Source organism: Oncorhynchus nerka, linkage group LG25 (genome assembly GCF_034236695.1).
Source record: "Oncorhynchus nerka isolate Pitt River linkage group LG25, Oner_Uvic_2.0, whole genome shotgun sequence".
In the NCBI taxonomy this organism is placed as follows: Eukaryota; Metazoa; Chordata; class Actinopteri; order Salmoniformes; family Salmonidae; genus Oncorhynchus; species Oncorhynchus nerka.
In genome coordinates this window covers 44,089,938-44,104,200 of record NC_088420.1, presented here as the reverse complement: position 1 = coordinate 44,104,200, position 14,263 = coordinate 44,089,938, and the positions used below count along the sequence as shown (strand labels likewise).

At 45.7% G+C, this 14,263-nt stretch overlaps 1 protein-coding gene across 1 annotated transcript; it reads right to left on the bottom strand.

The window, feature by feature from the left end:
• Positions 1-221: 221 nt before the first annotated feature.
• Positions 222-13,916, bottom strand: LOC115109543 (uncharacterized). The gene has a single exon (XM_029634537.2). It carries the CDS (start codon positions 13,727-13,729, stop codon positions 1,373-1,375), a length of 12,357 nt encoding a protein of 4,118 aa, XP_029490397.2. The 5' UTR covers positions 13,730-13,916; the 3' UTR covers positions 222-1,372.
• Between the last annotated feature and the right edge of the window lie 347 nt (positions 13,917-14,263).

The following is a 14,263-nucleotide window of genomic DNA, read 5'->3' as shown; positions in this document are numbered from 1 at the left end:
GTGCTCTTCCTTCAGATAATGAGTTAGCAGCTCATTGAAGTGTTCAGAGAAGAGTGAGTCAGAGGCTGTTACGGTTGTCGGTGCACCTCTTTTTGCTTCCAGGCACAAACGGCCTTCACCGTTTTTCAATTTATGATGTTGTGGTGACAGCGGGGGTCTGCAGGGATGGATGTTGGAACATTTGCAGAAGATGCCATAAACAAAAGGAAGAAACAAGCATGGAGAAACCAATGCATATTTTTAATAACCAACTTTAAAAGAGGCACTAAGTGAACCACTTTACAATACAAGAGGCATTGCATTTCCATGTATTCTCTCTCTCTCTCTCTCTCTCTCTCTCTCTCTCTCTGATTCTGTTGCACATTATTAAAATAAAACTTTGACATTGAGCATTGCACCAGGATATCTTCTACCTACAATATAATACAATATAAGATACATATAAACAAGATAAAGCACCTTTTTTGTCTTAGTAAATAATATTCATAATTAAACAGTTGGAGGACAGACACGGAGGACTGAGTGTGTGTTTTGTGTGGTAATATCAGTGCATGGGAGGAGCTCCTAAAACAGGTCTCAGGACTGTGAATAGTCCTTGGATGCACCTGAGTTTGTACAGATGCAAGGTTTCCTAATTTTCTTTCCTAAGGATGTACAGATGAATACTTTGTTGGAGGAGGTTTTACACAGTCTTTTTCTTTTTTTTTTTTTGACAATTTTTTAAAGAAACTACAGAGAACCAGCACAAACGGTTGGATGAATGCAACTGCTACAGATCTCATGTTCCCTTCAGTTAGAGGACATTGGCGTTCACATTACGATAAAGAATAACATAGCACCAATTCATGTTTATACAAAAGCTAATATAATGAATGTCAATGAAGTACAGTAAGGTAAAAATACAAAAAGAGTCATTTTTGGAGAAGCATATACAAAAGGTGCACTGACATAGTCCAAGTCCGTTGGAATGACATTGTTGCATTAAAAAAAGCAATATTCTCTATGAAACTGTGAAACTGACATGCATTAGCTGTAAAAAAAAAAGAAGGAAAAAAATCTGTTTTATTTTCAAGTATTCTTTTTGTATTTTTTTAATGAAATATAGTCTCTGAAAAAGATAATGTTCAACCTAAGAATAGCAGGAATTAGTCAATGATTTGCCCTACTAGCATTTTCATTCTAGATTAATAAAATTATCTCTGCCATTATTCCTCACAAGAGAAGAAGACATAAAGTGACAACATAAGTATTTAGACAAACATTTCACAGAGAGCCATGCAATCTCATTCATGGTCATGAATTGTCTTGATCATCAATAACGTGAACAACTATTCAGTCTCTTTGTTTTCTATCCCACAGATCCTTCCCACAATCAGTTTATTGGTTCTGAAGTGTCCTTCCTCAAAGGAATCTTAAAACTGGTGAGCTTTTGGCCAAACAGCTGGCTCAGGAGGTTGTTCTGAGACTCTGCTGTCCTATAGGAGTGGCTCTCCATGGACCTCACCCCTGTCTTTGGCCTAGACTTATTCAAGGAATTGTTCATAGGAGGCGCTGACACTTTAGAAACTGGGTAATGAAGAGGCCGTCCAAGAGGCCCTTTTTTGGCTTTGTAATCCCCATTAATATGATGCACCATCTCTGCTTTCCTTGGCGTGCAGTTATCGAGGGAGCTTCTCTTTGCTTGAAGGCCTAGACTCCCTGATGTTTTGTGCTTGGAGACTATTTTGTTGCTGACCACATCTTCTTTCACTGAAGAGAGCACCGGGTATTCGCTGGAGCCATCTGATTTCCTGTGAACTGCCGGACTCTCGCACTTGCTGGGACGGAACTTATTTTTGGTCTTGACGTCGGCAGCGAGGTTCTCCCGCGTGGCAGACGAGGAGACTCTCTGTAAACTGTGAGGTGTCCTCATCTCTTTCCTCTTCTTCTGTTCTCTTCTCACAGAGTCTTTGTCCTCATTGGATGCCGGGCCCTGGGAAGTGATCTTAGTGTGGTGGACTGGTGTTGACTCCATGGCCCCGAGACTATTGTTGGAGCTGTGTTTAGTGTTTTCACTGGGCTTGGGTGTGGAGGTTTTGTCATTCTGCTTGTTGTCATGGCTGTGACGGCTGGTTGTCTGTTGCCCCAACTCACCCTCCCTCATTTGGTCCATCACAATGGTAGATGATTTATGCTTTGTAGGAGGACGGTGGATATCATGTGTATCGGGTGTCATTGAGCTGTTGATCAGGTTTTCGCGGAAACTAACATACAACTCCTCATCCGATGCCATGGAATCTGTCCTCTGTGTCTTCTTTTCAGCTTCTGCTGTGGTAGTCTGTATGCTGCTCTCAGGAGTGCTCTGCTTGGCTTTGGCAAAGCACTCCTTTTCCTTTTCAGCTATACTGCTCTCAAGTGGATCATGCTCTTCCTTCACATCACATGGCTCTGTGAATGATTTGCCATCGGCCTCACCAATGTCTCTAACAGGCAGCTTAGGAGAAGGACTGGGATCAATGTCCTCTGTTTTGGGTGTAGCAGTTGAGAGACATTCCGAGCCCAGGTGAAACGTACAATGCTCCAGCTCTACCAGCATGTCAGAGTATTCCTCAGCCATGTCCTCGGTCTTCACACTGGCATAATTTTCAGTATGATATTCACCTGCACTGGTCTGTGTAGAGTCCTCTGTTGTGTGTACAGAGAGTTTCAGAACTGGCATCTCAGCACTCTTATGTAAGTGCAGTGAGGCTATGCTGGCGATGCCACTGTCAGAGCTGTTCTCTTGTAGAATGTCAGTAAGGATTTTTCTCTTTTTGTTCGCTGGCAATTCACACTCATCGTTCTCTTTGGAGGGAGATGTCTTGATAGGTCTGAGAACGCCTCTAAACTTGAAGATCTTATTCCCTCCTGACAAGTGCTTTTCCATGTGTCGGTCAAACTGCTCTTTCTTAGAGAAGGTGTAGTTACAGGTGCTGCAGATGAAAGATTTCTTGATCACATGCATGACATCTGCACACAGCTCACAGGTGTAGAGGGTGGTATGCTTTGAGTCAAGCTCATCCACCTCCTCATGCTCATTCTTCAGGTGATATTTTAGTTCCTGTGGCTCCTGGTAGGTTACTGGGCATTTGTGGCACAGAAAAATCTTATTTAAGTTGTGCACAACCAGATGCCTCTGAAGCTTGAAGGGTTTGGGGAACTGCTTGCCACAGTGGTGGCAGTCTCTCGAGGGATCTTTACAGTTGGGGTGCATCTCCACATTCTTTGGCACTGGCTCTGTATTGTGCAGAACCTCAACTGGTGTCAGCGTGCTCGGTTTCCCCACTTTTTCACTGTTCCCTTTAGGCTTGACAACTTTGGGCTGAGCTACCTCTGTAGTTTTCACCTGCTCTGTGTTTTCTACTACGGCTAGTTTCTCCTTGTTGGAGACCTTACTGGTCTCTCTGCTGGCCTTGCTGGGGCGGCGCTGCATGATGGAGGTGATGAAGTTCTTCACGGCTGACTCCTGCATGCCAGATCCCGGCAGACTCCCCAGGATAGCGCTGTGTGACTGGCCCTTGCGGGCAAACTGCGTGGCATGTTCCCGTAAGTGCTCATTGTACATCCACACGTCTGATATCTCCTTCAGGCACATGCCACAGGTCCAGATGCCGGCCTTGTTCTTGGCGTGTTTCTCCCTCAGGTGGTCCCTCAGCTGCTCCCGGGAGCTGAACTTGCGCTGGACGCACATGTAGCAGGTGGGAGGTGGAGAGGGGTTGTGGGATAACTTGTGGAAGTTGAGCTCCCCCAGGGTAAGGAACCAGGTGAAGCACACCTTGCACTTGTACTGTTTGTCCTTGATCTTCACGCTGCCCTCTTGTCGTTTCCTTCCCCTGTGTTCTGTGAGCTTCTTGGCCTTTGCAGTGTCTCTGGTCTCCGCATAATCAGTGGCAATGGGTCTTTCTAATGGGATGTCCTTGTTGGAGTCAAATAATTGAATTTCTGGTAGCTGGAATGTGGTATTGAGGTTTGGGATGTCAATGCTGTGGAAAGGAGACACGTTGTCTGTAGCACATGGCTCTCCAGGATAAGGTGCAGAAGAGGCTATAATAGGAAGTGGACATGGTGGGGTTGGGGCTTCTGGTTTACAGGGAGTTTGGTCAGAGCAGATCACAGTATCTGTAACAGAGTCGTTGGAGGCACTCCATGCCAATGATGCTTTGTCGATAGTGCTCTCAGGTTGGCATAGGAAGTCACTGCCATGGTCCACACCATTCTCATGATTGTCTTTGTGGTCTGTTGTGTCTCCTTTCATGGTACATACTTTTTTGGAATCACTCTTTAATGTGCTATTATGACACATGTTCAACATGATAGCATCGTCAATGGATATTGTTTCATATTCACAAGGGTCATTTTGATTGCTGACAAATGTTTGGTCTATCTGATTTTCTGTATAGTCATCTTTCTTTTCGAGATATAGGTCAGGAGGAGGATGGTCTTGAACTAACAGTGAATCGGTTGATAGTTTCTGCTTCTTGTTCTTCTTACCATAAACCTTTGCAAATTTTTTCCTTTTCAGTTCCTCATTTCTAGTGGGGAATAACTGGGAGAATGTGCTTTCATCATCAAGAAAAGCATTAAATTCAGCACTTAGTCTAGGAGGGCTTGCAAGAGAAGATTTAAAACAGGAGAGATTATCCACCTCGTCTGTCGGGCCACTGTTTTTCTCACATTCAATCTTTACTGCAACCTCTCCCAGTATCTCTTTGGCATTACTCTCATCTTTAGTTTGTTGCTCACATGCCTCTTTTGTGTCATGCAAATTCTCTCTAGACATATCATACTCTCTACTAATAGCCTTACTTACAGATACTCCCATACTAACTTCCGCTACTCCATTGATGATCTCTGGCAGATTTGTGCTTTTCACCTCTTCTGTATCATTGTTGCTTTGAGTCAAGACCATAGCCAGATTCGTAAGCTCCATTGGAGACATTGGCATCTGTTCAACGCCACTGTTACTTGTTACAGTAAACGGGACTTCCTCCCGCTCTGTAACTTTGTGGTTAACAAGATAATGGATTATGTCTTGTTTCTCAGGTGACTTGCAGCATCCTTGCTTTACCTGGGTTTGGAATTCAGGAGTAATAGCCTGTAATATGTCTGTTTTCAATATATTGAGAAGCTCGTCAGAGAATGGGTCAGGCTTCACATTCACTTCCTTGTTTCTGTTCTTCCGTGTTTTGTAGATTTTCTTCGCTTTTGTAAACTGAGGAGGCATTTGCTGGACTATGTCATCAGCTGGCACTGCCATATTTGTTTCACTTGCGATGTTCTCCAGGATGAAATTTGTTTCTCCTTGTTTGGCTACGAAGGAGCTATTACTTGTCACAGGACAGTGATTCTCAGAAGCCTCATTGCTTTCTGTTTGCAAACAGGTGTGTGGAACCAGGAGCTCTAGATCCTCTTTATTTCCTGTTTCTATAGACTGGGATGTTTGGTAACTGTGTAGACTGCCTTGATGATTTGCATTTTCCAAAATTGGGCTTCTTTCAGTCCTGATCAAATGTTTCATGGCCTTGTGTCTCTTCAATCCTGGCACTGTCCGGAAACACATTGAGCATATCTCACACAGATGTATCTTTTTCTGGGTGGTTTCTTCCTCTTGCTGGTGGGTTACTGAGCACTGACCTTCCTCAACTGTTAGTGATTCTGTTTGGTCTGATGGTAATGGGGTTGGCTCATTCTCACAGATGATCAGTGGTTTGGGCGTGTGCTGATTATCTGAGATGTCCTTTATAAAAGCAAGGGTGTTCAGCTCACTAGGGACCTTATACATATCCAGGGCCTCTGGATCCACTCTCTTCAGCAAGTCAACATGTAAGTCCAAATAATCAATCGTTTGAAGGGGAGCCGGGCAAATGTCCAAATCGCCAGTGGACGGAGCAGTGCTCTGAGAAGGAAGACCCAGTAAAATGGATGGACATTTTATGTCATTTTGGATGTTGCTCTTGTTCAAAGATTCATCTGGTGGACTTAGCTTGGCTGTATGGTCTGGACTCATACGTACCCCTGTCTCTATGTCACACAGTCTTTTGTCTGATGTCAATGTCGTGTCATCACTGCGATCACAAGGTTCACAGTCATCCTTGGGGCTATGCTTGATGGCTGGTTCCTCCTCATCCACATTGGCTGGGGAGATAGGAGTGTAATCGAACTGACTCAGTTGTGGAGGCTCATCTGGAATGTAATTGTAGTTTAGTGGGCTTAATTTGAAATCATACAGTGATACAGAGACTCTCTTCGTAAGGGCCTCCATTGCCTCAGATTCCTCTGTTGCAATGGTCAAGGGTAGAGGGGAAGGAATGCAGGCGTCAGTGCTACATATTTTACTGTCTGTGATTCCCAAGTCCAGTTGAGGAGGACTTACTAAAGAGTACTCCATCTCAGGTCTTCTGGTCAATGAGTCATCAATATGCAGTGCTTCTTTGGCATTTATGTCGTCACAATTTTCCTCCTTGGGAGATTGGATTGATGCTGGGATAGTATCTATATTATTGCATGTGATTGGCTGTGGATGTTCTTGTTCTTGTGTGTTAGAGTTGTCCACAGGTGTGTGTGGAGAAGCTGGTAGAACAGGACTGGATGGAGGAGCATCCTCTGGAATAATATCCAGCCTTTCGTCCATCTGCAAATCCTCTTTGCATGGTGAGTGCTGGGGAGATGCCATGAGATGTAAGGGAACTTGTTCCTGGATGTTTTCAACTTCTGGAATCGTTTCTCTTTGTCTATGGTTGGCCTCACATTCAGGTTCCATTTCTGTTTCTTTGTCCTCAGGTGTATGTTCCATGTGTGCATCACTGTCAAGGTCACTGTCACACTCAGCAATGACCAACATGGTGCTTTCATCATCTGAGTCAATGTTGGAAAAGGGTGATGTGTGGCTAGCATGTTCTGTATTGGTTTCCATCAACAGTGGACTGCAAGGCTTAACTGCGACAGTCTCCACGAAGACATGGGTTGATTGAGTGGTATTATCATTCACGGGGGGGCTACACCTCAGAGAAACTGTATGACTTATCACTTTGTTCTGTATTGTACTTTTGGAATCAATGTTGTCTTCCTTCATTACACATGTTGAGCTGTCCTCCGTCTGTTCATTTGCAGATGGTGAGGGACATACACTCTTACAGTTACTTTGGACATATATGGATTGTTCCTCAGATGCATTTTCTACCTCTTCAGGCTTATTATCCAAGTTGACATCCATTTCCTGGTCTGCTAGGTTGGACCCATTCGAGGGCTGGCTCACAGACTTAGCATTGAGACTGGTGTCCTCCACTGGCTCCTGATGCTCATCAGTGGAAGTATCTAGAAGCTCTGTATGCTCAACAATGGTGCTATCTAGAAGCTCTGTATGTTCATCAGTGGAAGTATCTAGAATCTCTGTGTGCTCGTCAATGGAAGTATTTAGAAGCCCTGGGTGCTCGTCAATGGTAGTATCTAGAAGCGCTGTATGCTCATCAACGGTAGTATCTAGAAGCTCTGTATGCTCATCAACGGTAGTATCTAGAAGCTCTGTATGCTCATCAATGGAAGTCTTTAGAAGCTCTGTATGCTCATCAATGGTAGTATCTAGACGCTCTGTATGATCAGGGAGGGCACTTTTGGCTTCAAGGATTTCATCCCCATAGTCCTCTAGCTTCTGGTTCTCACAGGTCTCCTCAGCCATTGGTTGATTATCCATTTCAGTGTTTGAGCAATAATCAGTTTCTATAACACTATTGTCCTCAGTGACATTGCTCATGATTGGGATGTCTTTGAATTCTGACCCACTGTCGTTGTTAGGTAGAGACTCAGTTGGCTGGAGTGAAACAATCTCTTTTATTACATCAGATGGGAGCTCTGTTTTTTTAGAGAGAGGAGGCTGTGACCTGAAGTGTGTGGATTTAATATTCGCGTCATCAGGAATCACCATTTCATTATGATCTCCGCCTTCAGCTGCATCAGCAGATGGAGTTTGGCTTTCACTGTGTAAGTGTGCTGGGCTTGTACGTGAGGTGAGGTTTGGCTCCTCCTCTTCAGGTGTTATGGGATCATTTTTGAAAATGGAATCTGATATCACTTCCAGGCTTTTCATCAGGTTTTCGGCATAGGTCTTACTCTCTAGAATCTCCTCAGATGTCTCTATGTCAGTTCTCTTGTCAACATCCATGTCTTCATCTCGGTGGTCCTCCTGTTTCAGTTGCTCTTTCACTTTCTCTGTATTTGAGGTTGTAGTTGTCATACTGTGTTCACGATCATCCTTCTTGCTAAATTGTTCAAGGACAATGGGTTCGTCATGGGTTGGAGTATGCTGTCCCTCCATCAACTCAAACTCAAATGGACTGGACCATGGTAGACTATGCTCAGCAAAGGACTCTGAATGTGGGTCAGATGGCATTATTGACACTGCCAGCGCCATGCTTTGCACAGGGCAGCCCATATCTAGACCAGTGTCTTCATTCTCAGATTCGTCGTCCAGACGCAGAGGGGAGAATTTGCTCATCTTCAGCTGCTTTGGGGACTCCTCAGTAAGCAGTGGTGGACTCAGCTTGGCTGTCTGTAGCTGATTTTCCAACTCGGTCACAATCCTCTTTATCTCTAGCTCATCTTCTGACGCACAGCTGTTGAGATTTGTACTGTAGTCTATTATTTTGTCTGGCAGAGACAAAGGAACATGATTGTAATCTGATTTCTTTTCATTTAATTTATCAGAGCCGTCTTTGTATTGGGATATCTCATCCGGTAACATGGGGCTGACATCGACCATAAGGCCCCAGTCCCTCTGATCCAAGAAAGGAGAAAGAAAGGATGATGCGCTAAACACCTCCTTTTTGTCATTGGTGGTATTTAAGGAGTTGAAACCTTCTTTGTGCAATGGAATGTCAGTGTAGAGGCCATTTTCAAATCCTGCCACTGAGAGGTCCCCGAACATTGACGATGTGTCAAATGAGAGAGGAGACTTCATAAGACTCTGGTCCTGCTCTAGGGGGTATGGGATCAGATCTGATGTATCTTTCTGTGTCAGAGGCTCCTGAAGTTCAATTGGAGACAGGCACACTTCGTCCATGAGTGCACTGCAAAGAGGTGTGGACTTGGGGACTAAGTCATTAGTGAAAGCCATTGGATCTTTCATTGGATAGACACTCTCATTGTGTTTGTCAAACATAGAAATGTCTGATAGCTTTGAATGCGGCTGTATAGATTGACATCCCACGCTATCCCGTCTTTTGTGTACAGATTTTTCCTTTGAGATGGTTTCATCTTTTTTGAATTTATTATACGAATGTGCTTCCATGTTGTTCGTGGCAGGATGTGCTGATTGAAGCTGATGTGATTTGAGATCAGAACTAATAGACTGAAAATGTATTGATTCCCCTTTGGAGATCTTGACGGCTGTCCTCAGTGGCGTGTTTTTGTCTGAACTTGCTTTCGTTTCAGTTTCTCTGCTAAATGAGTCGTCCTTCTCCCTTGAGGACACGTCTGTGCTTCTGCATTTCTCAAGGGTTTTCACTGCACTCCCCACCTTTAGTAGCCCTGATACTGGATCAACATCTTCAATGTTCGAGTTAGTGATACTTAAGGCCATTGACGTGTCTTTATTAGTAGAGAGGAAAGTCTTATCAGCGCTATACCTCTGAGTAGATTTGGTGAATGTCAGTGCTAGTTGTGTGCTAGACTCTTGGCATGACTTCTGTGGAGATCGCTCGTAGGTTCTCTGCTCGGAAGAGTCTTTCCTCCTGATCTCCACCCTTTTCTCACAGTCTGAGTCTGTGCGGTCAGTGCTTTTGGGGCTGTTGATGCCATCGCTGGAGATACTCACAGACGTGCTGACTTCACTGCTAGTGGATGACCTGCTGCCTCTCCTCCGAAGTCTCTGGTGAGAGCCAGGTTTCTCTAGAGACAAGGAGACATCTTCAGCTTTCTTCACCTCAAAGCACTCTTTTGACTCGTGCCTCCATGCTGCACTGTCCCTGTCACTCCTAGCCCTCCATTTGCACTCCTTTGTGTAGGTGTACTTGCAGCGGCTGCTTTGGCTCAGGCGACCTTGGCTTGCTATCTTCACAGGCTCAGACTCGTCATCGGAGTCTGAGACATAGTCGTACTCCCCAAATGTAGGGTTTGGCACTGTGGGCGTCAATCTCTCCATCACCAGTGAGAACTGGAGGTTTTTGGTGCCTTTTACATGGAGCTTGTGTAACTTGTTTTTCTGTTGAACTATTTTGTGGATGAGTTCTTTGCTCCAGGTACCGGCACCGGTCCTTTTCCTTTTATTCTCCCTTGCTGTAATCTTTGGGATTGGGCAACTCCTGTTTGCCGAGGAGACTTGGGAAGAGGTTGAGCCACTCAACAAAGAGCTATCCCGGAGGCTTCGAACTCCACAACGTTCTGAAAATGTGCTGGATAAGAGGAACCTTGGAGTGTTAGTGTTTTCCTTTTCACTCTTGCACAGCTTTCTTATATCTTTCACTTTATTTTCGTGCTCCCTCGGTTTCTCCCCTGAGGCGATCCTTGAATTTATATGAGCGAGTTCTTTTTTGATGTTGATTTTCTCATCCTGCTCAAAATTCAGAGTGGTCTCCTCAAGTTTGCTTACTGTGTGGTTGTTTTCTGTCTGAAGGCTCGCTTTGTCTGAGTCATAAAGATATTTTCCTTGTGTCAGAGACCTATCATTTTCAGTAGATTGTTTGATTTTGCCCTCAAAGACCATTGAGTCTTTGGTTTTCAGAGTCTGCCTGTTCAACGATACTTTGACAGTGGCGGGATCATCATCTGTGAATGCATCAATGAAGCTGCTGTCAATCTCTGCATTGTCTGACTGATAGCCCAGTCCATTTAGAGCCTCAGTGATCAGGCTATCTAATTTTGCATCCTCCATCTCCAAGTCAGGAAGAGCGACAGGAATGTTACCTGCCCCAGTGAACAGGTTCAGTTTCATGGGGTCATCCTTAGAATCTCCTTTTGTTTCGCTGTCAGACATCAGCTCTCCATTCTTATTGAGCCCCAGCAGAGACAGGTGAAGGTCAGTTGGACACCTTGGCATGGAGACACGTTGACATAAACTGGTCCCAGAGGATGGATCTTTTGTCATATCATTGTGAAACTGTGTTGAACTTCCTGGAGTTGTTCTGGTGTCATCCACTTTCTGTGAAAACGCATGCTGTCCACAGTATTGCTTATGGCCAAGGAAGGAGGCCAGGTTAGTGAAGTTCTGATCACACTGCTTGCACGTGAGAAGCACATCCAGTTGGTCAAGGTTTGCCGTGGCTAAAGACGTGGCTAACAGTTGATGTGCAGAGTATGGTGGTGGAGGGGGGTGGTGCTCCACCCCAAAGCCCTCCATATAGCCCTTGTTGCCTTCCATACTAGGCTTTTGGTGTTCGTTATTCTGCAGGTAGTTCATCATGTCATCTTTTTCCCTCTCTGGGGCGTAAGGCAGATTACGGGAGGCGTCTGAGTGGAAATGGTGAGAGTTAGTGCTGAGGTGATCTGTGGGTCCTTGTGCCTTCAGTTGGTGCTGGTGATAAAATGGAGGGGGATGCCCATTCTTTGATATCTGACTGTCCTCAGAGAGGTTGACAGGGCTTGTTGAGGCTGGGGAGAGTGAGGAACATGTGCTGCTAGAGGCTGGGTTATGGATTGGGGAGGGCGAGGGAGAGTCATATGGTGACACCATCATAAGTCCCATTGGTGGGACCTGCAATGGTGGATATCCATATGTACTTGATGATGCCCCAGGTATTGATTGATTCATTCCAAAATATATGGGCTTATTCTTGGACTCACAGACCTTTGCGTGACTTGTCTCAACTTTAAAATGTGGTATTGTACTGCAGCCCTGTTTGACACTCTCTTGCCTTGGGTTTGTAAGACCTTCACTAGGTCTATTGTTTTGGAAGGAGCTGGGGCTTTTCAGTGAGCCATTCTTATGTGATTTAGTGTCATCCTGCCAGTCAGAGGGTGTTACCAAAAAAGTGAGCTTTTGGTTGCTTTGTTGCCTAGACAACTCTATCCTGTTTTGGTTTGGCATGACAGAAGTTAGGCGTATCTGCTGCCATGGCATCCTACTGCTTTTGGATGTGTTTGGCCTTTGATCGACGGCTGGCTGGTTCTGAAACTTGTCATTCATATTAGGATAAGCCATAGTGTTTTGGTCTGCTGGTGAAAAGGTCTTATTCGGTCCCTCCCATGAGTGTGGTAACCTACTATGGGGCTTGGTGTTGACGCTTTTGTCAAAAGGCACAGAGCTCATGTGGATGCTATTGAGTGGAGGGCTGCTGTTGTAGGCTTTGTTTGAAAAGTGCATTTGGGAGTTTGGACCTTGTGCAATATTTCTGGCATGGTGTACACTGGCTTGAATGTGTGTTCTCTGGCTGGCAGCACTGTCTTTGGGGTGGCAACTCCTCTTGCTCCCTGAAGTGAGGGCTACATCCCGATTGTCTGCCTGGACGAAAGGGTCCGTGCTATCTGGCAGGGAACTCTTACCCTGATCTGACTGCTGGGAGATAGAGCCAGAGCTCTCATTACTAGCTGAGTCCTCACTCAGGCCCCTGGTGCAGTGCATAGAGGACGCGGCCCCTTGTGGTGCTTGCAGGTACTGTGGTGGCTGTGGAGGATGGGGGTAGGAAGACCTGTCCTGTCGCTGGTCACTGTTGAATTGAGTGTTATTCTGAACCCCCTCCTGACCCTCCCCAGATGTCTGAAAGGTAAAAGAGTTAAGAGTCACCTGGGCAGGAGTCAAAGAGGAGTCTATATAGTCCTGGGATTGGGGGTTCTGATCACAGGGAAAAGGGTCTGGGTTTGAGTCTTCCAATAAGAGGTATCCGTACTGAAATGGCAGAAAGCTGCCATTTGCCTTGTTCACCTCCGAGAGAACTGTGGATTTTTGTGAGGAAATCCCATAGTTAGAACCATTAAAAGTCCTCTCTGGAGACTGCCAGTCATTGGAGCCACTCAACTGAAAGTCTGGGAAGAGCAGCTGGCCGCTTGGCTGTGTGTTATTATTGTTCTCCATTGGGCCTGGTTGCTGCTGCTGCTGGGGTGGCTGCTGGTGGGTGGATGACCCACCTGTGGTTCCCAGTGCCTGTGAGGTATAGCTTGGGGAGGTGAGATTGGAGGAGGTCTCCTGAAAGCAGCGGCTGTAGTTGAGCTCCTCCTGCTGCAGCTCGGCCTCTCGCTCTGGTATACTGGGCACGTGGAACCTGTAGCTGCCCGACACAGGGCCTCGACTGGCCTCCAGCTTCTTGGGTGGCGAGACCTTCTGCTGTGGGTAGGCGATGCCGATTGTAGGGTTAGAGCGTGGGTTGGTGATGCTGAGTCTGTATAGCTGCTGTGGGTTACCGCGCTCCGACTTCCCTGACCTCTTACCCTTGTCTCGGCTCCGGTTCTTTCCGCTGGGGGATTGGGGGCTGCCTTTGCCACTGGGCCACGTCCTGTTGCTGGCGAACTTAGGCTTGTTCTGCAGTGACTTGAAGTCTATTTTCCCCGCCTGCTGAGGTCGGATCACAGCCTCGCGCTGCTGAGTATAGTCTCTGTCCTTGTCTACAAACTTGGCCCCTCTGCTGATTGTCCTCTCCTCCACGTCCGAACTTGAGAAGTGCTCTGAAGACTCTTTTGTGGCTTTCTCACTGCTACTGTACTGCTCCAGTGCAGTACCCTCATCCTGCAGTTTGAACTCAGCATCCAGCTTTTTGACAGCGTACGTGTGCTGAGTCTCTCCTGCCATGGTGCAGGCGAGGCTTGCTGGGCAGGCCTGGTCCTCAGAGATGCTATCTGTGAGGCAGAGTCATGATGAGTCTGGGAGTATGGATCAATACGCTGCTTCCATTGGCACAAACGGCAGGGATGGGAGGGCGGCTCTCTGCGCGATTATCTCTCCGCTCTCATCGTGGACCACCAATCTGTCAATTTACCGTCTGGGAGTCCTGCAGAGACAGAGAGGAGAAAGAGGGGGTCAGATTTCTGAAACATATTTTACATCATTTTGCTTTCGTTCAAGTTGCATTCCATTAAAAAAGCATGACAATTGCCCTTCTAAATGCATTTCTAGAAATGTATGTTGTTGGATACTAAAATGCTACCTCCAGAATAAATAAAATAATAATAATCAATCATTGACCAGCATTCATTAATTAATTCATTCATTCATGTGAACAGTTGCATAACTATTTGTAGAACAAAGAACAGTACAGGTACACAAGTCAGCAGGGATATTAGCTTTAGTAAACCTACAGAGCAGGATGAGAGGTGAGTGATTCAG